Raw genomic sequence first — 26,988 nt, forward strand, 5'->3', positions numbered from 1 at the left:
AGCCCTCTGCTCTCGCAAGTTGCGGGCCACTCGCTACCATGCTCTCCAACATTCCTTGCATAGGGTTAGATCATAGATCATTGTTATGCGGTGAAAGAAAGAACTGTAGTCAATAAAATGAGCCCTACGAAGTCTATAACCTCTGAACCCTGCTTTAAAGACAGGAATAAAAACCAAATGCTTTGTAGGCGTCCAAAAGCTGATTCTGCTAAGAATCTGCCACAGGCAGCAACATACAAACTACAGTGGCATAGATTCCTGAATCAAGTCTTCAGATAATTGTTTAACTTAAGAGCTTTGCAACAGAGACATCACTCACCGACGCAATAAGTTTGTTTTAATTATACGACTCCGATCTTTCATTCCTCGATACCTGTTAATCCTCCTTGACCGTGCCCGGAAGTATAAGGGGCACCGCTGAATGCCTGGTCATATACAAAAAAAAAAAAATTGAAAACATGACAATAATCTCAAGTTTAAGTATTGACTGTCAATCCTCGCTCTAAAGATTAACTTAAACAGCAACTTTGTACTTATCACTGTAGGCTAAGGCATATTTTGTAACATCTGAAAACGCATAAAAATGCAAAGCATAAGCAGAGTAATGGATATTGTCTGCTCTTGGAATACCAAGAAACCAAAATTTGAATATATTGACTCGGAAGATGAATGAGTGCAAACTGTCTGTTCTTAGAGCTACAAACTGAGAAAATGTACGCGTAACATGGAAAGGATCGGACAGAAGGGGAAAAAGAAAAAAGAGGGAAATAGAAATAAAAAGAGAGCGAGAGGGAGAGAGGTAGGGAGAGAGAGTGGCCTCAGCGTGGGAAGCATGCTCCCGATCGGTTTTGCTTTATCGGTCGAGCACTCACTACAGCTGCGATCATAAACCGACCCTAACTAAGGTATGGTCTACCACACCGACTATTAAACCCTATACTCTACGGCGGTTATTTCAAGTTGGTGATCGCACTTTTTAACTGCCGGACTATGCGGTAGATGGCTAAACAAGCGCATTAATTTCGCAATTGTTTTTCCCCTTTAAGGTGAACATAACTTTCTTACCTGTGTGCGTTGCATTTCATGTATTAATCATAAAATATTAAATCCATGTACGTTAATAACAATTTATCTAAACACACATTAAAATAATTGTTGTACATAATTACATATTAAATTTATTGTTCACTAAAATGATTACAGATGTTTTCAAATTAACCACAAAACCTACAGAAACGAAAGTTGTCGACGTTTTTTTTTATATATATATATATATTTTTTTTAGCTCTGTCTTTCGCTACTTTTTCAAATAAAACTCTTGTGGTTTTTATGGGGAAATGATTTCAGTTAAAGCACAGTGGATTTATTTGTAATATAATCCTACTACAATGGAATGAATAGAAATTAATGAACAAACACATAAACGAACACCTAAACTAAAATAACGAACATAACAAATGAGTTCTTTTATTAAATGTTTTAATTATAATTTATTTGATTGGCGCACACATAGTACAAAATATTTATGATTTATATTATTAATCAATCATTCTTAAGATATTAATATATAGACATTAGTAGCAAAAAAAACAAAAAAAAGAAGAAACAATAAAATTCCTTTTTAATCTGCTCTCGACAAATTATGACAAATTGCTTTATAAAGCACTCGGTTATCTAAAAAGTATTAAGCCATTTCAAATCAAACGTTTGTAATATTAATATCTTAAGAAATCTTGGAAGCTAATCCAAAAGTCAGCCAAAGGAACGTATAACATGGATGACCCAAAAACTTTATGCTAAGTCCTCCAAATTTTTAGTTGGTTGTTAAAACCATGAGACAGCCCCATAAGTAGCCAATTATGTAGGAAGCACGGCCACCAGGTTGCAGGTACCAATCTGCAGTGCGATGGAGTTTGCCTTGATCGTACCTTTAGTGAATATCCAGCCGGTTAAGGCATAACACTGGACCGGTCTCCGCACACACCCTCTCTAGTGTTCAGCCACTGTTCTATTCCGTTCTCTTTCATCTTTCTGACCGCCACCGCATTACACGAATAGGGAACATCCCCTAAGTGATTGAGCGATATTAAAAAAAAAAAGAAGAAAAGTGAATAAAAGTTTACAGATATCACATTCTTCGCCAATAATCACCTAAATCATCATCAATCTAAAACCGAACCATAGCTCACTTTGCCTTCTAAAAAAGCTTCCTAAGTTGATTCTAAATTCTATCCTAAATTTACACAACTTTTCGATTTTCATTCCCGTTTTATTTGTTATTCGTTGTCCTCGCATATTTGTCAATAAACTAATTTTTAGGTTATATCTTGGTTTAATTCCGAATTTCGGTAGAATTTTATTTACGCTTCTACCTTTTATTGATTCGTTACCCTAGCATCATCATCATTGTGCTCATTTTGCCGATTTCTTAAATTATTGAAGAAACTTCCCACAATCTGTACTTGCATCGAGATGCAATTTTTAAGTACCGAAGAATTCGATCTTTTAGGAAATAGAGATCATTTGGATAAAATAATTTGAGCGGTTTTTTCATTATACCCTACACCACTTGTGGTATAGTTTGTGCGGGTGTGTACGCAATACTCAGAAAGACTTCAGATGGGCCCATTATACCGATCGAATCAGAATCACTTTTTAAGCTTGTCCGTCCATCTGCCCACTTTGTTTGCTTATGCTCAATGAACAATCCGCCATTTTCGATTTAATTTGATCTGACAATTTCTAGTCTAGTTCACGTTTTATATGTATCACAATGTCAGACTGTGGTGGTAGACTGAAATCGCAACCGTTACAACAAGCAAAAGCACTATCCGGGGCCAAGGCATAATATTTTCCAAATATTCGAAAGGCATCTGCGTCATTGGTTTAGTACATTGATAAAAGGAATAATCCCGCTTTTAAGTCCTAAAAAAAACAATATATACTACTCTAACACAAACACCGACATGTTTTGACCCCATGGCGAAGTCTATTGGAAACGAATCGGATCGGACCAATTTTTCGACCATTTCCAATATAAAACCCGGTTTAGAGAAATTGTTAGATGAGTGACTATATTGAGCAAAGTCGTTAGGATATTTTATGCAGGGCCTGGTCCCACTATAGTGTGCTCCCTAGTTTCTATATTTTATTTTCACTTCACATGTAAATATTATGTGAAATATTTTTCTACTCCAATGTAAAATCATGGTCTAGTTAGCGAATGAATTTCAATGAGACTTGTGTCACATAATCTACTTAATACTTATTCGTTGATAGTGAATGAATGGATTTTTGTGAAAAAATATTTTCACAAATTCCTATAAATATTATCACGTTTTTGTATAAGCTTAACCTGCATGGTGCCAACAGTAGTTAATAATCAATTGTAATCAAAGTAACTCATGTGCAAGGCACAAGTAAAGCTAAACTCAATTGATTCGAGCGTAATTATCGAACGTATTTTTAGCCTTAACATTGAGAGGCGTTTTCTGCTAAAAAAATACGAAAAGAAAAAAATAAAATATTTTACCATTTAACTAGCAAAAGGTACTTAAGAAAAAATATGCATTTGATCTGCATAAAAAAAAAAAAGAAAAATTATTAATAAAATCAAGCAACAACAGTTATACCCGCCGCAAACCATCGAGCTTAAAAAACGGTAACGTAATAACTGAGAAATAGTTTTGTTTATGTAGTTGTTGTTGTTGCCTGTGAACCGTGCTGTTAATATGGTCATGGTCAACAAACGCCTCCCCCCCTCCCCTCATATGGAAACACCTGAGATAACTAGTCAAACATATATTGTAGCCACACGTATATACATATATACATCTATATATTATACATTTTTAGCGGCGCTTAATACGTCCGCCATAACAGTTGACAGTCTGTATAAACGATTGTAAAAGTAAAATGATTTTAACTCTCTGTCTGCATAGTTTGTTGTTGGTCGAATTCTTAATAAAAAATTATGTCAGAAATTCGATTTAAAATAAAAATTTTCTTAAAATATTTCTCTTCTTCTGTGAGTCAGCAAATCAATAAACTGAGTTGAGTCAAAATACTTTCATTTATTTACATTATTAAATTGTCTAAGTCCTTTTTTTGAAATGTTCCTAAAATCTAGTTTGAATCGGCTGCATTGAGACACTTAACTGGAATTACTGGTACGTCGAATGTCTTTCCGGGGAGACCTCCAACATTAAACAAGCGGACAATTGAGAAAACTTTCAAAAGCGTCCCCGTATTTAGAGTGAAGGTCTAATTTTACGATGGTCTAGATACCGATGATGGAAATTGTTTGTTACTCAGAATTATATAGGTGTGGAATACGTACAAATGTGCGCGGGATGTACGAGAGGCGATTCTAGAAAAAAAGTGTAGTCTTCCAAGAAAAAGACCAGATCCCGAAATGCGCTATATGTTTCCGTTTGCAGGAATGTAGAGAAGAAAAGAGAAACTCGAATTCTCTTGTAGTCAAGATAATGTTTTAGTCCGTTCCTTTATGGTGCACAAATTACGCTACACTTCCAAAACGCTTCGGACTTATCTAACTTCTTGATTGCGCTGGCTGACAACGGTACTCGATTACAATGCGGACGCAGAGTGCTTAGACATAATTCGCGTTATTTCACGATAGACTGCAACCATTAAATACCTTACATTACCCTACAGTTATCTGGCAAGCGGTGGAAAAGATAGTCCTATTCGCACCATTTTCAGTTGCGTTCGTCCTTAAGCCAGTCTCACTGTATGAATTTTCATTACAATAACTCAAACATAGCGCCCTGTAGGTTGAACACAAGAACGCAGACGGATAAACGGACAGACAGGCAAGCTTACAAGCAACCTCTGGAAGATAAATATTGATTCTGAATCGACCGCTATAATAAAATATAGAACTATCTCAAATCGTTCCGGGTATCCATCCACACATAAGTACGAATGCATTAAATACTCTTTGTAAATTTCAAATTCTTGAAAGAGTCTGTTTTAAGCTACGAGCTTCAATGAAACTTTCCTGTGTTGTTTTACTGGAAATGCAGAACAGTGCGACGTAAAATTGTGTATATAAAAATCATAGGCATTGTGTTGGAAGCTCTAGGAAAAATAAAGAGTGATTAGATCCTTTATAGTCGACAAGCTCAAGATCTACGAATAATAAAGATATCGACAAAAAGCAAGAAGCTGATGTTAGAAAATCGTCATATGAATCTGAGCATCTGTGATTTCAAAAGTGATCAGTTATGTCCATCATTAGCCCAGAACCTTCAAGCTGATTCAACAACGTTTGGTTCTGTGTTGATCCCGCGACTAAAGTGAGCACCTCGTAGCAGGTATTTAAAGTTAACTAAAGTTAAAAAAAAATACATTCACTAGAAGTGGTTCAAGTCATAACTAAATCGAGCAAAAAAAAGCATATGGAGAATGGAGAGACAGACAATAGTTATAATCGAATAATTGCGAGCAAGTGTCGAAAATAAAATTTCATGGTAAAATTATTTCAATATTCCGTAACGATGTTGGATATTGTTGCATACATACTGTATACAAAACAACTTGGACGAGAAATGCTTAAAATGACTACATAGGCACACTTTCAATAGCTTTCAATAGTTATAGTTGATCTTGCGTATATAAATTTGCAAAACTGTCCTTTCTCTATTTAAATCTATTTTTATTGAACAGATGCATTTTCGAGATATAAAAACGTGATATCTAATCCTCAAAACCTTGATCTCTATATACGTTACAAATATATAGTAAACCGCAATAATTCACGCTTTTATTTATTTCATAGTTGCACAATGAATTCAGTGACTATTTTTAAAAGATTTTAACTTTTGATGTGATAAACAAACACAAAAATACATACACACTAACACAGACATATCAATACATATAAATTGAAATATTAACCTTGATTAAAAGATTTAATCATTTAATTAATTAATAAAAATTGAAAATAAAACTAATTTTTATTTGCTTCGATAATTATTCAGTCCTTCTATACATATATATATATATATATATATACATATATATATATATATATGTATATATATATATATAATCACTTATTTGTTTTCTTTTATTATACCCTACGCTATTTGTGGTACAAGGCTATATTAAATTTGTGCGCATGTATGCAATCCTTAAAAGGACTTGAAATAGGCCCACCATTTATTATGCCAATTCATTCAGAATAATTTTTTCAATTGATCTAAACTCGTCTGTCCTTCTGTTCATGTGTTACGACCGACGCAATTTTCAAGATATTTCGATGAAATTTTGGCTCAAGAACAAACGCTCTTGAAAATGGATCAACTCCGTCCACTTTTTCGATCACCTCCCTTTTAACGCCTTAAGACGTTATTTTCAAAATTTCGCCACAAAACTCGCTTAGTAACAGCGTTTCGACATTTTAAATTGGTGTGGACATTTTGGATCCGATGTGGCAATTTCTTGAACCCCTTCCCATATAAGCGTTCATACGGCAACTGAATCTTTATATGGTGAAAAGGCCTAATTTTCAATACTTCTTGTTGGGTTTGATAGCAATGATTCCACGTAACAATAAATCTTAACGAAATTGGACCACGTAAACCCATTTTTTGGGTCCCAACCTTTCTCTCTTTTGCCTTTATATGGCAAAAAGATCCAATATTTAATATTTTGTAACGGGGAAAAATTAATCCTCATTAAATTAATCATAGAAACTTGGATCATATTAGTCTCTTAAGCACCATAAGCGGTAAAGCCTAATTTAGGGTTTCTTCTGGCAGAAGAGTAACTGGATATTAATAATAAAATTTCAACGAGCAATTTGAATTTGCTAAAAATTTGTTTTAGATCACGTTGTTGTTCGAGTATACTCCGATACGAGAGCTTTCTTGAAATATTTGCATTTATACAAAAATAATATAGAATTTTTGGTGAATGGCATGGCATTAGGCGAAGTAGTGTAGGATATCTAATAGTCGACCTTGCCCGACTGTAGCATTCTTACTTGCTTCCTTTATTTTTATATTGATATCTTTTCTGTGTTATTTTAAATTTCGATTATTTGTTGTTGTTAAAGGTGAACGTTATGATTTTGTCATTACTGCCGATCAGCCAGTTGGTGCTTATTGGATACAATTAAGAGGTTTGGGCGAATGCGGTATTAGACGAGCTCAACAATTGGGTGTTTTGCGTTATGCTCGCGGTCCCTATCAGCCGGCATCACAACCACCCACATACGATGTCGGTTTACCTCAGGGTGTGGTAAGTTTCTTTGCAAATTCATTTTTTCATTTTCATTATCATAATCGTGTGCGCGCGATCATACACTTTTAAATGCAATCATAAAAGATTGCAAATGAAAGAGAATTAAATTTTCTAATTATTAAGTCAGACTTAAAAATATATGGAAAGAAAAAAAATTTTTTTTTTCGAAATAATATGATAAAAAAAAACAATGGATAAAATCGAGGAAATAAAGATTTTATCTTTTTTTATGATATAACATGAAAAGAAAAAATATTAAATAATAATTATTGTTATAATTACAACAAAACTTATTAAACACTTTAAAGGTAAGGTAAGTGAGTTTACCTGATTTTGCTTTCTTATATATACTTCACATTACTTTACCATTCGCTGTATAAATATTTTTATAATTGTTTAAGTTTCATTTCGTTTTGAAATGTTGTTTTTTTTTTTTTTTTTTTAATTGTTAAAAATATTGTATATAATATTTTTTTTTTTTTTTAATTTTTCTACTTTTTTGTTTTATTTCATGTACAAAATGTGTATAACGTAACGCATCTTCCCTCACATGTATTTTGTTTTTGTCTCTATACCTGCCTATACAACAACAATAAACAATTTGAAAACAAAACTCTTTTTGAAAATCAATTTTAATACAATCGATGTTTTGTAAAACATCCCGCTTCCTACACACACTCTATTCAAATCATTTTTTTTTTTTTTTCTTCTATAACAAAAACAAAAATAACAACAACACCTTTATTACTGTGTTCGTTTTGTAAATTTATTCAAACAAAACTTGTATATACTTGCACTGTACTGCACTGCTTTACCTACAAAAACAAAAAAAAAAAAACACAAATATATGTATATGATGGGTATACGTACAACATGTATATAAATATGTAAATGTTGACAAATGCCAAATGCACTCTAACATTGGAAAACATTGCGTAAAAAACACAAAAAGGTTATGAATCCTTTAGATGCTCAGTGTAATCGTCAACGTAACGATGCCATCTGCGTGAGCCAATTAAAAAGTGCTCAGGAAATTGATCGCGGCATTCTCTCCGAGAAGCCAGATGTTAAAATCTTCTTGCCGTTCCGTTTCTATGTGTATCGTCCCGAAGAACTATTCCAGCCTAATACTTATAACAGATTCTTAGGTAAGTTCGCAGCGAATATGCATTTGATAAGCCAAGATCCGACGAAGGATCAGTTTTATCGCTTTTTTTAGATTTCTAGCTAAAAATTACAAAATAGTGAGAGAAATAGTGCAAACTTTTTATTAATTGTCGTATCAGGATCAGTCGGACAATTAAAATCAAGTTTATATTCAAATCTTAGATTATTCTGACGAACAAGGGCATAAAGTTTTAAATTATTATCTGGCACAAGTCACCAGCTTATTATGGGCATAGGTAATAGGGTAAGTGTAGGTAGATCAAGTATCAGATTCTGGTTTGCTTTATAAACTGCAAAACGTCGCCTATACTGCCTACACTTGGCCCTAGCTTTGCTCCGTGCCTTGACCATTAGGTGCAACCGGCTACATGTTGTGTTGATAAACAAAGAAAGATGGAAGAAATGTGTCAGTTTTTTGCAAGACATTCTATGCTATAAAGTTACATCCGAACCCCTAATCTCATTCGAAAGCGCAGGAAGCAGAACGATATTACGAGGATCAACAATTCATAAGAATCCATCTTGAGGTAATGCGAAAGCGCTTCCGGGAGGCACATTTAAACCAGCGTAGAGCCACTACTTGGCCGGGCGCTACCATTACGTCTAGAAGATTGAGAGACAAGCCTTGACCCTGGGCTAGGCCGTAGCCTTAACTCTAGCCACGGAGCTAGCCTTGGCCTTAGCCGTGGACGAAGCTTTGAGCTTAACGTTGACCCTTACTATGCACCTAGCCTTGGCTACAATCTTGATCCTAGAGAATTGGCTCTGGTCTTGGAGCTAGGCTATGGCTATAAGAGTTTCGTCAAGTTCTGCTCTGGATTGCAAACTATAGTTTCTGAACGTTTTCTGATGAGCTAAGACATTAAAAGGGTATCGTTTGACCGTCATTGTTTTCTTCGAAGTACGAAAATTATTTTGAACATTGAATACCTCTTTGCATGTTCTAATGGGCTCAAAATGTCTATTGAACCCATGAAGAAAAATTTGCTTCTTACAAAAAGTTTTTAACGGTATTTCTTTTTAATTCCGCGTTAAACGCGGATTAAATAGGAAAGGTTAACCAGCACCGCGCAGGAACTGGGGCAATCCTCATCACATAGAGAGCATCGCAATGATTCAAATCATGGGCTTGGACCTTTCCTCGGGACAACGCGAAGCCTATCTACCCTCTTTATGTGCTCATTTGTTATTCTTCGCAATCCATAGTTTCATTAGCTTTATAGACGACTGGAGATCTGCATTATAGAATATGAAACGCAAGTCCTTGACTAACGAGCTTTGCAAAGTCCTTCTTCTCTTCATTATTTTCGAGAGCAACTCTTGTGAAATCTCGAAAAATTGCGAATTCAACCTACTTTTGGTAGGTAATGCCTTGATTTCTAGACATTTTCAGTCCGCGAATCGACCTGTTTTTCTAAGGAGTCAATGAACGAACGAACTGACGTGACTGCTATTGTCTTTCATAATAAATACCATAAATGACTTTACCACGATATATTGATTAGAATAAAAACCAACCTTAGCAAACCGCTATTTTTTTAATTTTTTTTTTTTATAAATTTATATTAATTCATGCCTTGTTTTTTTTTTTGTTTTCTTTTTTTTTCTTACTATATTTTACAGTTGCACCTACTGGTGATCATGTTATCTCTTTGATCGATGAAATCTCATACTTATCGGCACCTGCACCATTAACGTCACAATACAATGAAATTAATCCAGAACAATTCTGTAACGGTGACAATAGACCAGCGGATTGCGGTCCGAATTGCATGTGCACCCACAAAATTGATATACCATTGAATGCTGTAGTCGAGGTGGTGCTAGTCGATGAAGGTATAAAATGATAATTCTACGCTTTTGTTTTACGAATCATTTATTGAGTGTCTGTAAGCGTGTATGTGTAAATGTGTGTATGTGCCTTTGTATGTTTGCGATAGAATCGCAACAACAAACGAACGCAAAAACAAAAAGGAGAACCCAACCTAAAGCATCCAAAAGTGAATACACAGTGAAATCGTTGAACGTAAAGGCTTGGTCAAGACAAAGTTAATGGTTTCACATTAACCTCTGTCTCCTTGCATAAGCTGAACAATATAACAACAACAATATCTGTTTATCGAGAAATTAGAGCAGAAAAATTATGAATGCCGCCTAATCTGTGAAATGCCAACTTATTGAATGCTTTGCATCGACTTGACTGCGTCTAAAATTTATAATGAAAAGGTTCCCCACACTAACCGAGCATACAACAAATGAAACGACGACCACAAAAAGAAAAAAATCTGTAACAATCAAATATTTGATATTAGCATTGCATTGTAATGGCAAGTTCCGTGATTTGCTTTACATTTGAGAAAAAGAAACAACAACAACAACAACAACAAACTTCAATATTTTGCATTAATTTAAAGCAAAATTGGTTAAGGCATTGTTTTCGCCAGAAAGAGAAATAACGCGTAGGTGCCTTAATGGGTTTTTTATTGTGGTCATTTTGGCTTTATTTTTTATTGTTGTTGTTACCATTTTGTAGGCGTAATTATTTAAATCACTGTTATTTTGTTATTGCCTTAAAAAATCAAAACACCTTAAAAGACAATTACTTACACCGGTGGTTACTCACTTATTGTTTCCATTCAGTTGCTACGTAAGAACAAAACTCGAAAACTTTATTTGCCAAATGGTAGTAATAGTACTATTGGTGGCGGTGGTGGTGCTGCACCGCCCAAAGTGCACAATTATATATATTTAGCATTCAAAGGGGCCAACAGCGTGGATAAATTCGTAGTATTGAACATGACTTTGAATATTATACTTTTCATGACATCGATGGGATAATCGATTTTTCTTTTTTTTTTTTTTAATTAATTTTCATGACTTTGACCCCATTTTATAATGATTGGTATTCAATATTATTGCCAACGAATAACCATGAGTTGAGTATCATCACAATTGTTCATTTATTCTCTGCGTTATTTCAATTTATTAGTTAATAGATAACTGGAAGCTATAGCAAGCATAAAAATGAAGGGACTTTCCAATACTTTTCCAGACTCTTTAACGGAAATAAGCTCTTCATTAAACCTCGTCTTAAATAATTCGATTGTCAAAGCTGTCGCATCTAATTCCTTACCCGGATAGATAAGAATCGTGATTACCACGTCAAAGTTCGTGGGTTTAAATTTCACTGCCGTTTGACCACACTTGGCAGTAGCTGTAGTGAGAGCTAGGATCTGGACGCACATCCACTAGACTGCTACGACTCTCCGCTTCTCGCGTGATTGGCCACTTTTTAAAATGAAACAAGAAACCCTGGTCGCCGCGAGACATCATTCTTTGAAATCCCTAATTGCTTCCTTGACAGACAAAACAGGCGCCTGCCCTTGGTCAATCCAATTATCAAAAGCCATAATGATCTATTTTCGAAGGGCGGTTTACGCTGGCAACGCCGTTGATCGATATTTATCTATAAAAAAAAAAAGAAAACAAAAATGATGACGACAAAAAATCCCATACAGCCTATGAAGAAACACTGCACAATTGTTAAGCACATTGTTCCATTCCGTAAACGTCAACCTCCGTTTTGCTTCTGTTCTTTTTCAATTATACGCCTTGGCAATCTTTGGACAATCTAAACTTGGAGGTATATTCATTGTTAAGCTTCAGGAAATTCGCGAAGTATGCATATTTTCAAGCAGCATTAAATTCTAAATCGATTTAAACATGCCAGTCTGTCCATCTGTCGGTCTATGCAAAGTCTATTGTAAAGATTTTTCCTTGAGCCAAAATTAAATTTATCGACTTGAAAGTTGACAGAAACATTGGAAGTCGTTGCACGTGGATTGGTATTGGAATCGGCCGAAGGACACGCCTACCGTTTCACATGGCTTAAAAACACCTCGGTTATTAAATGAAAAAAATCCGTCTTTTACTCATTACAAATAAACTGCACCGGATAAAATTATCAATATTTGAATGAAAAAGTGGCGATCCTGCCTGCAGTTAAACAAAAATTGCCAACGCTTGCTCAATATTATAGCGCATCCGTTTATTTATTTATTTTTTTTTTTTGAAGCCATTATAACAAGCCGTTATAGGCAAGCTGCAAAAGCGCCATAAAGTACATATACAGCAGATCACTGCCAAATCCGGAATGTACGTAAGCATATCCGTCTGAACGCCTACCCTACTGCTTGGTATCTGTGGTAAACATTCTCGCGTTGGCAAAGATGAAGATATCGCCTTCAACCTTAGCAAAAAATTTGAAAATTACCCAAATTAGTCAAATTACACGCCTACAATGGAACACAAGCTGAGAACATATTTGCTTTCTGGCTCTTTTGCATTACTCAAGCATTGCAATCCAATCTCCCCTAATTTGAAAAGTCATTATATGAAGGGTGGTGTAAGATACTTAAAGGTGGCATGTCGCCTCCTACAAGCTTTTCGGTTACTTAAAAATGTTTGAAACGGAAAATTTTCATACCTTAACTGATTTTTCGTTTTTCTCTGAGAGAAAATTACCCAAATTTTTCTTAAATATTCTCAAAGTCCCTAATTGGCGCGAAAGTTAATTTTTTTCGAAATACATTTCTTTAAAATGTTACGAAACTTCAACAGCTATACTTATCTAACATGTAAATTTTTTCCTTTTCTTTTTTAGTGCAACAGCCTAATTTATCACATCCTTTCCATTTGCATGGATACGGTTTCAGTGTAGTCGGTATTGGACGTTCGCCCGATATGACAGTGAAAAAGATTAACTTAAAGCACGCTTTAGATTTGGATAGACGCGGTCTATTGAACCGACAATACAATTTACCGCCCACCAAGGATACCATTGCTGTACCCAACAACGGTTACGTAGTCCTAAGATTTAGAGCTGATAATCCAGGTAATTAAGCGAGCAGTAAAAATAAAAAAAAAATAAAAAAATTTTGATTTTTATTATAATTAATTTCTTTTTTCTTCTATCTTCTTTTACAGGCTTTTGGTTATTCCATTGTCACTTTTTGTTCCACATTGTTATTGGTATGAATTTAATATTACAAGTGGGTACAAACGCTGACATGCCGCCTGTTCCTCCCGGTTTCCCTACATGCGGTGATCATACACCGCCTATACCAATTAATTAACTTTAACTATTCTCTCTAATTCCTTCCTTCTCACGCTCACTTTCTTTTGCTCTTGCTCTAGCTCTCTCTCTCTCTCTCTCTATCTATCTATCTATCTCTCTCTCTTTTTTTCACTATCTCTTTTTCACTATCTCTGTCTTTCTCTTACAACCCAATCCTACTTGAAATAATTAATAGGTGTTAATGGTTTTTTAGGAACATTTCCCTTTAAATCTTTAATAGAAGAGAAAAATATAAATGACAGAAAAAGCCGGAGAGCAAAATTTTAGAAAAAATGAAGTTAACGGGCAAAAATGCGAAAAAAGTGAAGATCAAACAAAAGAAAAAATTCATTACTCTGCTCGGAGACTAAGAAAAGGTTTTCAATGTTTAGCAAGCAAAAGACCTCTTGACTTGTGCTTCTCTCCCTTCTCTTTTCATGTTCTGTATTTTATTCTTAAATAAAGCTTTACGAAAAGTTTAAAGCTTTTATTGTAATTTACAAAAACTCCCTAAATGTGTACAATAAACGAAATGAAAGCAAAATGCGCTTTAGATAAGAAAAACGGAAACAGAGAGGAACATAATATATTTACACCAAGAAAAGATTTTGTCCTTCACCCGATTTGTAAGTGAATATAAAATAAAAGAAAAAAATATTCAATATCTTTTCAAACGGAAAAAGAAAACAAATAAGAAAATTATATTCGGTTACGATCGAATCACTTATACCCATCACCGTTTTATTAAAAAACTAAAAACTAACTACAAAAGAACAGAAAAAAAGCTAGGAAGAAAACTGAATTCCCCTACTCCCTGTGCACAACTGACTTTTTCCTTAAATAAATATGGAAATTAATATCATGTATCTGCAGACGTCATTTTCAAATTCTTTTGCAAACTCATGGACCTTATCTTAATTTTTTCAAAGTGCATACGTTTACCATAAAAACTATACGGTTGATCAGATACACAGACAGGTATACGAGCAGCAGGACATGTTAAGGTACCTTATGGATTTGACACTAGTCAAGAATATGTATGCTTTATGGGATTTTTAAAGTTTGATTCTGGATTTCTGGACAGAAAAGTGAAATTTCGAGACAATTTAATATTGTAGTCGTTGCCGATTTTTTCCATTTTCCAAGTTTATCTTCTGTAGTTTTTGAGTAATTACCAAAAAAAAAAAAAAATCATTTTTTTCATTTTGGAAAACAAAGGTGTTCTCAGTTTATGTGGTAGTGTAGGCTTATCGTTCGATCCATCTGGTACATCATGGAACCTGCGTGCGAAAGGTTCCTATATTTCTGCCAAGTCTAAAGTCGATAGCTTTATTTTTTTAGCCAGAAAGTAGTACATAGACGGACAGGCGGACAGATAGACCTGCTTAAATCAATTCAAAATTTGAAGCTGATTAAGAACAAAATCTGTGAAGCTTCTTTCTGATCGCAGCAAACGTTTTGACTTAATGAATATATCCCTTCGTTCTTCGGTGATGGGTATCTAAGAGAAAAAAAAAAAACTCATCCTCTCATTTATGACATATCATGGATAGTTTGAGAATGAGAAACCAATGTCAGATATGTTGTTCAAAGACTACTTGAACTTACAAAATTTTATCATTTTCAAAGTTTTGTTAATTAAGAAGCTTTAGAAGCTTTACAAAGGAAAGCTTTCTTAGCTTAAATGTTTCCATGTTTCTTCTCTGTCGCTTCTCTCACATTGTCTGTAGTGTATACAATAGAAAGTTAAAGTTATTTAAACCGGTGCCGAACTTAAAGAGCATACTTTTGAGACTTTCAATTACTTGTATGCACAGCAAGTCATATAATTATCAATTACTTGTTTGTTTTTTTTTTTTTTTTCAATAAAACTTTACATACAAATGGACACTACTACTATTAGCACATATATATATATATATACACCGACAGTAGTTAATTGTTTATAACATACAATTCCGCCTTTATTTTTAAATTTATCTTCAAGGCTTTTAATTCCGTTTCAAATCTAGTTTTGTTTTGTAAATTATTGAAAATTTAATTTTATATGATGTTAATATAAATATTGTTTGTATAATGTTCCCCTCTTTTTGTTTTTATTTTTTTTTAAACTATAATACTCCTGTAATTTTTTCCTATCTTTTCTTTTCATATTTATATATGTTTTATATAATTTTAATTTTAATTTTTTTTATATATATATTATTATAAAAAGAAAGAACTGCGCAATAGTTTTGTATTTTGTTTTATTATCTACATTATGTACATACATACTCTGCAAATAAAAAAAAAAAAAAGGTTTTTTTCGTTTTTTTTTTTTTTTTTTTTTTTTGTATACATAACAGTTCCCTATTTTCCTGCAATTCTCCTTAGCACAGATGTTTTTATATTTTATTCTCTTATCCACTCTGTTTTTTTTTTTTTTTTTTTTTTTTAGACTTTAAACGTTTTCGGTAAGCTTTTCTATCCATCTTTGTTGTAAATTTATGTAAATTACTAAAGTTTACAAATTTTACTTTATTGCCTTCTTCCATATTATTAATTAATTGTAAAATAATTTAAATGAAAATAAAATAATAAAAAAAAAAAAAAAACCAAACCTTATTTATATCCAAGGATTTTTTCCACTACACATTTATGTAAAAAAAAAAAATAGAAAAACAAATAAATAAATAAAACGCCTGTATATAAATCGCATAAGTAATAAGCACTTTTGTATAAACATTTTTAGCACAAGTTTTGTTTGTTATGTTATGTAATGTTCTCCTCTATAATATAATACACTGCTTATTCTTAGCGGAGATGTACTATCAATCACTCTTTTTCATTTATGGGATATGAAGAAATGAAATCCATATAAGAATTATAAGTGAAAATCATAACTTCACTCTTCATCATGATTAAAATATTTTCAAGGGTTATATTTGATGCCAATTATCTCCTGACTGTAGCCCATATCGTTCCTAGTACAAGCGCTTATTAACTGTCCTTGAACGTGCACAAGACCCGGCAAAACCTGAGAGGAACTTTAATTTTTTTAGAAACATTCTCTGAAGCGATTTAAGTCCGTCTGTCCATCTGCCCGTCCGTTTATCTTCCCGTCTGTCTAACAGGAAATGACGTATCCTGATCCATAAAATGGATTCTATCGTATTATTTGGCTCCTCAAAAGTAAGCTTTATATAAAAGCAAGATTCAATTTTTGGTATTTCATGGCAAAATATAATGAATGTGGGGCGTCAAACGAAGTGGTATACGTTAAATAAAAATCGGCCGTGAGCAACGTTTTAACTTAGTTTTGATAGGCTTTTAACTATCTTTCTACGTACAATTTTGCCGGGACACTTGTTTTCGGCCATGGGTTTCTTTGTCTTTCATCAATTGTGCAAACTTCACTTGAGAGAATAAAAAAAAAAAACGGAATCCACCTTCTTTGGGGGAAATAAAATAACAGAAAGTATGGGTTAAAGAGAACCATGTTACTCAATATATAGTCAATCTTAAGGGCGCTCCAGCATCTTTCCATCCATATTGCAATCGACTCGATCTTCAACTCACTTAAATTTACATTAATGAATTTTATTTGACATTTATTCGATCTATGAATCTTCGGGGGATTTTCTCTTCCTTTTTCTACTCTTATTCGTCAAACAAAGGTTTTTAATTTTCTTCTACCGCTATTTGAAAGTTTGAAAATAAACTTAATTTTAATTAATTAACAAATTCAAAATGTTCACAATTGCTCAAAGGTATTTTTTGTTTAAAAAAAAACTCTCTTAAATTTTTATTACAAGTCTGCGGATAGTTAGTACACGTGGTGTAGGGTATAAAAGAAAGAAAATAAAATGCAAATCGCTTCGAGAATCTTAAGTCGGACAAAAATTTTTGCCTGTAATGCAACTTTTCATTTAAGTTAATATGATTCCCTCTAATTAAGAGTGCTAAGGGTTAGTATAAATTGTAAAAATAAGTCTCCAAAATATATTTAGTCTCAAATAAGGCAACAATGGTAAGTAAATTCCGTAATATGTATATGTATAACTTACCTTGTACCTTTAAATCGAGCAAAGGGACAATTTCATCTAGCTTCATGCACCACGAAATATTCTTATTAATAGTCTCATTAGCATATTTGTTTTGTTTTCTCTTTTTTTCTCTTTTTGTTTATAATTTTTAGGTTTTAAACCCACTCGATGCTGTTTGTGATCGTAAACGTAACGACGCCATATGCGTATCGCATTTAAAGAATGCCAAAGCGGTGGATAAGAGCGTTCTGATCGAAAGGCCAGATGTAAAAATCTTTTTACCTTTCCGTTTTCATGTTTACGAACCGCGTAATTTGTTCATAGCAAACACTTATAATCGCTATCTGGGTAAGTAAGGCGAACGGAACAAGCAGTACTCTCTGATTTCATTCTTCTCTTATGTTTCTTTTGTTTTTAATAACTAACATTAGAAGAAAGTAGCAACGATTGCAAAAGAAACAACGAAAACCGTCGAATATTTCGCAATCATGATCCTCTTCTTCTTCTTCTTTTTTTGCTTCTTCTTGTTCATTTTCTTTACATACACATTTCTAATATTAAAAAACAAACAACAACCGTCAATAAACGACAGCGTTTTTCTCTTTTTTCCTTTTTGCTTTTACGAAACCGAATGTAAATATTAAAAATTTTTAGTGGCTCCCAGCGGAGATCATTTATTATCGCTTATTGATGAAATTTCATATATATCACCGCCGTCGCCAATGCTCTCGCAAATACATGACATACCGCCAGAGTATTTTTGTAACGGCGATAATCGTCCAGCCAATTGTGAACCTAATTGCCAATGCGTCCATAAAGTCGATATACCGTTGGGTGCAGTGGTTGAGGTGGTTCTCGTCGACGAAGTGCAACAAGTCAATCTCAGTCATCCATTTCATTTGCATGGTACCGTCTTTTATGTAGTGGGTTTGGGTCGTTCCCCAGATAAAACAATTAAGAAAATCAATTTGAAACATACTTTGGAATTGGATCGTATGGGTATGCTAGAACGCGATTTTACCAAGCCACCTTTTAAGGATACTGTCGCTGTACCAAACAATGGTTACGTAGTGCTGCGTTTTCGAGCCGACAATCCGGGTTATTGGTTATTCCATTGTCATTTTCTCTTTCACATTGTTATCGGTATGAATTTAGTATTTCAGATAGGCAGTCAAGCTGACTTGCCACCCGTTCCGGATAAATTTCCGACGTGTGGTGATCACAAACCTCCTGTAACAATATATCCCTAAATCTCTCTCTGAAAAACCAAAACGAAACTAAGGATATGAGAGAGAGAGAGAGAGAGAGAGGAAGAAAAAACGAGAGATGTGTCCTTCTCAGTCGAAATCTATTGTTAAATAATTTGTATGTATGTAGTTAAGGCTTTTTTTCTCTTTTTGTAAATATCATAATTCATTATATGCCAGCTCTTACCAAAAGAATTTTTAAATACGCATAACTCGTAACTATCATCTTGCCGTTATATTCATGTTTATTCTAACACTACACTTGTAAGACATTTAGTTAAATATTTAAACAAACAGATAAAAATGTCAATTGAATGAAAAATTATACATAAAGCATAACTACATAGTGATATTTTTCCTTATTATTAAGTTTTTTGTTTTCCTCTTCTTTGTTATTGTTTTCAAAACTTATTTATCTTTTTATTAAATAAAAAAAAGAGTTTTACTTTTTATTCCACAAGTTTATTAGAATTAATTTAAGTTATAAAAATATATTGTACGCTTGAGTTTTTGTAAAAACAGACACTTTCTTAAGTCTACAATTGACGATATTCAAGTAACGGTAATGAGAATAATGCCACCAGAGACACAACAGAGCACAGACAGTAAGACAATAATAAGTGTTTCATTTAGTTTTGTTCCCATGCAAAACTCTCTTACGTTTTGCTTTTCATTCATTTTGTAAACGATTTTATTTGAGCAAGATTAAATTAAATTAAAGCATTGGAAAATCTTTAATGAGAAAAAATTGTATATGATTTTGCATATTCTTTTCGCAATTAATATTAATCAAAACGTTTAATTACGTTATGCAGGTTAGTCTAACCCGAAACGAAAGGTCCATTGTGCTCACCTCATTTTTATAGACCACATCACTTGTAGTGCAGGATGTATGTAACATTCAGAAGGATTTGTGATACCCACAGGTTTTGTTACCATTTTTTGAATCGATCTAAGCCTATCTGTCCGTTTTTCCTTCTGATGACTGTCCATATATATTTGTGTTCACCTAAACCTAAGGCCGCAATATTTGAAGCCTTTTGATGTAATACGGCATACTGCTTTGACACAAGCAAAAGCTTAATTTCCAGTTTTTCATGACGGAAACTGAAAAATAATAACATTTTTAGGATCTAAATTAACGTCGCTAAATTGGATCACACCATGCGATGTTTCCAATAAGCAGGCTTTCGTAAAAAGTATGTCCCGCCAGCAAAATAATGTAAAATATTTGGTGTATTATTACCAAAACGAATGCATAACTATATTAAGCCAAGTGGTGTAGTGTATCTAATTATCGGCTTGCCGAATCATAATGTTGTTACTTGTTTTCAATAGATTCAAATAGTTAAATGGTTTTCGAGTAAAGAGTTAGTTAAACTATTCTGTTCAGACAAATATATTCGTTTTAAATATCGCTGCATGTTATTAATGATCGCCATTTAAATTCATTTCGGTAAAAAAAAAGAACAGTGTATATAAATATGTAAAAATAATGTAGATAAACAATTGCTTTTTACATTTTGTTACATTTCGAAATCTAAACAAAATTTTAGGGTAATGCATCCAAACAACAATTTTTTTCGAATGTATCCAAGTTATCACCATATTGGTATGGAAACCTCACTAAAGATTCACTGAATTTGGAATCACTTCCAAACAAAATTTTTCTTGATAAGTTTTTGTATTTAGGAAGTAAATATTCTTCAAAAGGAGACAGTCGATCTTCTACATTCTTTAACACAAAGCTTGGTTTTTTTAGAAAGCTGCCTCATTATATAAATATGTGTACATATGTTAGGTAACAAGGATATTGATTAAGTTAGTAAATAAGTTTGCAACAACAAAAATCTATCTATGACAGAAGATCGAATCTATGAAGAAACTTATTTTATATATATATATACATATATATATCAAATTTATTTTTATGTCAGTTGCTTCAGATGCTGATCATTTAATTTCGCTGATCGACGAAATATCGTATATCTCGCCGCCATCACCAATACTTTCACAATACGATGACATACCAGAAAGCGTTTTCTGCAATGGCGATAACCGTCCGGCTAATTGCGGTGAAAATTGTGAATGCGTTCATAAAATCGATTTACCACTGAATGCGATTATAGAAGTAGTATTAATCGATGAAGTGCAACAAATCAATATAAGTCATCCGTTTCATTTGCATGGATCTCCATTCTACGTAATCGGTATGGGACGAGCTTTAGAAGAAAATAATACTCGTATGAATTTAAAATTGGCTATGGACTTAGATCGTCGAGGTTTGCTTGAGCGACATTATATAACTCCATCATTACGCGACACGATTGCCGTACCAAATAATGGTTACACCGTATTGCGTTTTCGAGCTGATAACCCCGGTGCTTGGCTGTTTCATTGCCACTTTCAGTACCACATTGTTATCGGCATGAATTTAATATTTCAAGTAGGAAATAAATATGATTGGCCACCAGTTCCAGTTAACTTTCCGAAATGTGGTAATTTCATGCCGCCCATAATATAATAATACAAGTTAGTTAAACAAATTTACCGATATATGAAAAATATATCATAGATTTTTTAAGGAGCAGAAGAGGACAAGTATTTTAGTTTATTTTAGGAAATTTTTTAAATTTATAGTTCCAGAGTGAAAAAAAATAAATAAATTTTCTAAAAAATTCTTTAGGATATTTTTAATAAATAATTATTTAATAAAGTAAGCTCCGTCTTTGTTTTCTCGTAGTTTTTTTATCGAATGGTAAGTAATTTGATTATAATTCTCTGCTGACAATACTGTCCATATTTAATTATAAAAGAACACGGCTGATATTTACAGAAATTAAGAATAATAAACAAAATGCCTAAAAATGATGGTAATACATTTTAAAAAATATAGTTATGTTCTGATTAAGGGTCCAATAATTTGCAGATATTGTGATGGCTAAAAAAAAATCGAAAAATCATAAACCTATTAATAAAAATAAAATTAAAACACCCGCTACGGATGATAGTTTTGAAGTTGATGAAGAGGATGACAGCCACAACAAGGATGCTGCCGCTTCGAGTCTTCATAGTTCATTTAACGACGACGAAAACGTTCATATCGAAGCCGAAGAGGAGGAGAAAGTAACATTAACAACAGATATCTCAGCCTCTACCAGCTCCAATGGCGGAGCATTACAGAATAAAAATGAAAAACCTTGCAGTTCTAAGAAATCAGTTAATAAAAGAGAAAATATTCAGACTCCTCATCCTAATATTAATATTAAGAAGCCCCGAAAACGTCGTGACAGTGGCACATCAAGCGAAGAAGAACGTTGGTTAACGGCCATAGAAGCAGGCAAATTGGAAGAAGTCGAAGATGTTGAGTTAAAAAAAATCAAAGATCCTAAATTAATGACAGCGCGTCAACGGGCTATATACGATCGTAACAATGATAACGAGGCTACGGCTGGATTTGCGGAATCTCTGGTAGCTCTACCTATTGGTTACAAAGAAAAAGAAAAACCTCAAACTGCCGAAGAAATACAAAAAGCTCAGTTAAAATCGCAGAAACGTAAGCAATTGGCCGATGAGAAGCGTGAAAAGGATAAAAAGAAAACAATGGAGCGTCTATTGAAAAAGCAAGAAAGTAAACAAAGAACATCCAATAAACCTAAATCCACAAAAAGTAATCAACCAATGATAAGATATCGCAACACTTTAGAAGGAGCCGTTATACAAATGCCTGCAGGTGTAGAATATCCTTTACAAAGAAAAATTTACAAAGATCCACCAGCAAAAAAATTATGTGCCATTGTTGGCTGCGGAAAACCCAAGGTTTACAATTGCTCTAAAACGAATCTGCCTTTATGCAGTTATGCATGTTATCGTAAAAATGTTTTATCACTTAAAGATATTATGTGTTAAACTCTTAAATTTTGTTGAAAAACGATTTATTGATTCATTAGGAAGCAATTGATGACTTCTTGCTGCTCCGATTCAATGCGTTGCAAGTATTGATATTCACTTTTTAAGCGTTCCAATTCCAGATTTTTCTCATGGATTTTGCTCTGGGAAAGTAATGACATTAAACAAATTTTGATATTTAATCTCAAACTTTACCTGATACATTTGCTGCTCCGCTAGGCGTTGCTTGGCCATAGTCTTCAATTGGTTTTGCGTGGCTATGGCTCTTAATTTTTCCTTTTCTACATCTTTACCATAATTATAAAGTAACTTATGGAACTCTTCGGCCAGACTTTTAAATTCTTGCAACTTATTAGCGTATTCCAAACATTCTTCGCGCAACTCATTCGTCTCATTGGCTATACGAGGATCTTGAACTCGTAGCCTATAAATGTCATCAATAAATAAACCCGCTTTTTGCAGTTCCTCGGCCATAGCTCTTTAAATTTAAAGAAAAAATTTTCTATGTTTGCCGTTCGACTTTGGGTGTCGTTGCCGTGGTTACTTGGCTGCGACAGGTAATGCATTAGATTTACTCTTTGCAATACATAGAAATACTCATCGGAAAGGTAAGGTAGTATATATGACCATGTCTGTCTTGCCGTCATTTTTAAATCTCGGTTACGATCTTAGTAGATAAGCTTGTCGTAAGTTTTTTGTTCCCAAATTCAAAATCCTAGACTTACAACTTTCAGAAACAAGAATCTTCCGTTCATTCTCTTCTTTTCTTAGATCGCAGCCACAAATAGTTATTTACAGCGTTTTCATGCTTTAAATCTTTTTTTACTAAAAATTTCGAATTGAGTTCGAAAATTACCTACGTTGGCTTAAGATCTACCCCAAAATTAATTAATTAAAGGCATAACCTTATAAATAAGCTATGGAATATAAAACTTGCTTTTGCATGCTACTAAGTGTTGCCAGAAAGAGGTCGTACTCCGCTTAAATTGAGTCCTCGAAAACTTGTTAATAGTTTTGTGATAGACTGATTTTGTTAGCTTTTGGATTTAGTCTGAAGAAGAATATTTTAGACAAATTTTTGAATTGGTAGTCACGAGAGACAGACAACTAAAATAACACAACGTCGGCCAAAGGTGCACTTTCATCCCTTAAATTGGCCCTCATTACGGAATGATAGCTCTATAGGAGTCGCGTATATAAATATATATAATTCAAAATTTTCTACATGCTTTTTTATTTCTTCTAACAATATTTGAGTTTTTTTTGTTTTATTGAATGATTTTTTGTATTCATTTAGTAGATTGAACAAGAATAAGTAAAAATTATTTAATTGAAAATAAAAATGAGGCAGAGGGGCACTGGAAGATTGGAAATTAATCTTTCGTAAATTTTCTTTTTTTAGACATTAAGATGAACACTTAACAATTTTAAAAGCATTTTTTCTTCTGATTATGCTTCCACCGAACCTTTATCAGAGCAATCATCAAAAGAAAGAAAGCTATTAAGAAACCCTTTATAAAGCGACAGAATCCTAAATATATCTTGTCTTCGCTTAGGTTTCAGGTACTACCCCAGCCGCTGTTGCTACTGCCGCCGCCGCGCCATAGCTATGGTAGTACATGATAAGTTCGTGAAAATCATGTGGGATTATTGCGTTTGTTTGAGCGCAAGCGCGCCAAACCGCTGCGTTCTTCTTCTTCATCGCTGGTATATTGATGCATGCCACCCGATCCAGCACAAGAAGCACCCGATGATGAACCTCCACCAGATGGATTACGTACGGATGAGGTAGCTTGCAAAAGTTCTTGGTCTGGAGCATTACGATTCTCGTATAATAGTACTTGTAAAGTCTCCTCGTAGATACGCGCCTCCGGAAATTCCACTTTTGTGTGCTTACGATCGGTAGCATATACAATCGATGTGCAGCATACTTCTGCAACTTTTTTACCGTGACCGTAGAAAGACCAGCAACATATCTCACTTGGACCTATAACGTCCTTAATGAAAAGAATGCGTTCATTGAAACGCAGGGAAAGTTTGTCAAAAAGTTCTATGTTTTTGAGCAAATTATCGTCGGAATTATTGGTGTACGAGTATTTATTATTCTGACGCTGTACCACCAAAATAACAGCAGGCTTCGAAGAAGAACTGATTAACATTTGCTCTTCCTTTTGCGAAGTTATTAAAGGTATACGGCATATGGGTTTTGGTTCTTGATGAGCTAACAAGGCTCTTTCACACGACATTGCCAATTCTGTAATACAATAGTATTTAGCTTCTGCCAAAAGTTCAGCGATTTCTTTATGGGACTCGGGCAACGGTACTGTACCGTCACGCAAATAATTCAAAATGGTGCCAAAATGTTGGCCGCAACGATCAATCAATATCCATCCTATATATAATAAGAGCGGAATTAAGAATTTTCTTTAAATGCATTCAGAATGATATTACCTTCCGCGTCGGTCAGTACCTCCATGCGTCCACTGAACATTGCACTTAGCATGGTTTCATTATGCTTAGTTAATGTTCCTATAGTCGTGTAATACAAGCAACCACCAACGTTCAATTTTACATATTGAGAACTGTGGCCCTTTATCAAAGTTTTTTGATCGCCTGACATTTTTGAAGCCGGTAATAACACCAGTTGTTCGTAAGAGTTAGAAGTAATTTGTAATTTTCCTTCCAACGTACGACTAACAGCAACCAAACTGTTATTTATTAATGATGAATCCTTGCTAGATGTAGAAGCTTTTGTAAACCGATCCAGCGAATTTAGACTATGTGATACTATCGGGTGCATAGTCGCACACGCACGCACTTGCACACACTAAGTAATATCAGTTGAATCAGTCGAATATTTATTAATTGAAAGGAAACTATGGGAAATTCTTTTGCTTTTCTGTTGCATGGAAAAGAAAGACGAAACAAAGATATGATTAATTTAATATAATTTAATTGAAAAAGAAAAAATTATAAAATATGCACCGCACAAGCACGAAGTTATTATTACAATTATTGTTTATGCGGTAATAAGCAATGAACACGTTAGAGATGAAAATCGGTGAATGATTCACTAAGCTAAGAATCTATTCCTCCTTAGAATTTTGTCAATAAAATTGATTACATTTCTCATTTTCTTTTTTCTTTTTTTTTTTAACCAATACCACACACGGAAAGTTTCTTTCTTGATGGCGTTTACCTAAATTTTCTTGCAGTTATTCTTCAGTTTGTTGAGCTTAGTTTTCAACTTTTTTTGCTTTTAATATTGTTTGTAAAATTCCATTAATTAGTTAAAAATTAATTACGAAATTAAACAGAAAAGAAAATTAAGCTAGTCAGTAGCAAAGTTTATGAAAATCGTCTCCCTTGCTTGCTTCTTCCTGCTTTTGTTCGCCTTAAAGGAATTGCCAATATCGCGTAAAACAAAAAACCTTTCTAATGCCAGAGAATATCCCCAAAGCAATAAATAAAAACACAAATGTTTGTTGGGTATAATTTGCTGTAATCTAAAGTATACCATACGACCGAAAAGTATACTATATGTATACCATGTATACCAGTAATGATCAACATTAGCCAATACGTTAGACACAGTAGCAGTCGCAGTGCTATTGGCGTTACTTCCGCCCACTGCACCCACCGCTTCTAGTGTAGCAATTTTGGTGCTTTTTAGTTCCTATTAGTAAATTGAAGCAAAAGTTTCATAAAAAATATAATCTTGTTGTTATCCAATTTTTCTCTTTTTATGCAGAGATAACTTTTAATTTGCTTTAATTCTTCTTTTATTTGACATAAACGCCTATCATATATTTTTTATTGTCGTATGGTTTTGAGGTTTTCCCTAATTTACTGTCCGTCTTATCACTCTTTTCTGTCTTTCTTTAATTGTGAAACGATAGCTTAAATTTTTGATATTTTCTTAATCAGAAAAAATTTGTGGACATCATTATTATGGTAGTAAACTCCACCAAAGAGACTAAATACTAAGCTAATTTGCAAAATTGCAGACTTCTCAGGAATTTCGATGGAAGTGAGGCTGTATTGTCAACGCATTAACTGTTTACTCTTTCATTTTTCTTATTTGTATGAGGAAAATTCTGTTAAAAATTTCTCGATATAACGTCACACTGTATTAAATATTTACAAAACAAGGACAACTCTGTGTTTTTAAATGCATATATGCTATGTACAAATAAGCGCACCAAGTGCACAGGTATGTAATGGCAAATGTAATTGGTTTCGTGTCAGTTTT

General features: G+C 33.6%; 4 protein-coding genes across 4 annotated transcripts in view; 2 read left to right on the plus strand and 2 right to left on the minus strand.

Annotated features, from left to right (window-relative positions):
- Window positions 1–14,259, plus strand: part of LOC119635924 (oxidoreductase OpS5) — a 134,901-nt gene extending 120,642 nt beyond the window's left edge. Inside the window, exons 5-9 of the mRNA XM_038030963.1 lie at window positions 7,085–7,269; window positions 8,225–8,420; window positions 10,063–10,275; window positions 13,103–13,333; window positions 13,426–14,259. Of these exons, the coding sequence (XP_037886891.1) occupies window positions 7,085–7,269; window positions 8,225–8,420; window positions 10,063–10,275; window positions 13,103–13,333; window positions 13,426–13,574 (974 nt within the window). The 3' untranslated portion in view covers window positions 13,575–14,259. The remainder of the gene's footprint in view (window positions 1–7,084; window positions 7,270–8,224; window positions 8,421–10,062; window positions 10,276–13,102; window positions 13,334–13,425) is intronic.
- A 7,348-nt stretch (window positions 14,260–21,607) lies between these two features.
- On the plus strand, window positions 21,608–22,829 carry LOC119635926 (INO80 complex subunit B). Its single transcript, XM_038030965.1, has 2 exons — window positions 21,608–21,700; window positions 21,757–22,829. Exons 1-2 carry the CDS (start codon window positions 21,685–21,687, stop codon window positions 22,734–22,736), a joined length of 996 nt encoding a protein of 331 aa, XP_037886893.1. The 5' UTR covers window positions 21,608–21,684; the 3' UTR covers window positions 22,737–22,829.
- LOC119635930 (intraflagellar transport protein 20 homolog) lies at window positions 22,743–23,893 on the minus strand. The gene is made up of 2 exons (XM_038030968.1): window positions 22,932–23,893; window positions 22,743–22,879 (listed from the first exon to the last, which is right to left on the minus strand). The coding sequence occupies exons 1-2, from the start codon at window positions 23,208–23,210 to the stop codon at window positions 22,763–22,765; spliced, it is 396 nt and encodes a 131-aa protein (XP_037886896.1). The 5' UTR covers window positions 23,211–23,893; the 3' UTR covers window positions 22,743–22,762.
- Window positions 23,894–24,283: 390 nt separating this feature from the next.
- On the minus strand, window positions 24,284–26,070 carry LOC119635925 (BTB/POZ domain-containing adapter for CUL3-mediated RhoA degradation protein 3). Its single transcript, XM_038030964.1, has 3 exons — window positions 25,936–26,070; window positions 25,188–25,635; window positions 24,284–25,128 (listed from the first exon to the last, which is right to left on the minus strand). Exons 2-3 carry the CDS (start codon window positions 25,534–25,536, stop codon window positions 24,374–24,376), a joined length of 1,104 nt encoding a protein of 367 aa, XP_037886892.1. The 5' UTR covers window positions 25,537–25,635; window positions 25,936–26,070; the 3' UTR covers window positions 24,284–24,373.
- Window positions 26,071–26,988: the final 918 nt, after the last annotated feature.

Source organism: Glossina fuscipes, unplaced genomic scaffold (genome assembly GCF_014805625.2).
Source record: "Glossina fuscipes isolate IAEA_lab_2018 unplaced genomic scaffold, Yale_Gfus_2 27, whole genome shotgun sequence".
Lineage (NCBI taxonomy): Eukaryota > Metazoa > Arthropoda > Insecta > Diptera > Glossinidae > Glossina > Glossina fuscipes.

Excerpts from the sequence above, each read along its gene's own strand:
- LOC119635930 (XM_038030968.1), bottom strand. The coding sequence starts at position 23,210 with ATGGCCGAGGAACTGCAAAAAGCGGGTTTATTTATTGATGACATTTAT. Across the intron at positions 22,880-22,931 it reads CGGAGCAGCAAATGTATCAG|AGCAAAATCCATGAGAAAAA; the intron begins GTAAAGTTTGAG and ends TTACTTTCCCAG.
- LOC119635925 (XM_038030964.1), bottom strand. The coding sequence starts at position 25,536 with ATGCACCCGATAGTATCACATAGTCTAAATTCGCTGGATCGGTTTACA. Across the intron at positions 25,129-25,187 it reads GGTACTGACCGACGCGGAAG|GATGGATATTGATTGATCGT; the intron begins GTAATATCATTC and ends TATTATATATAG.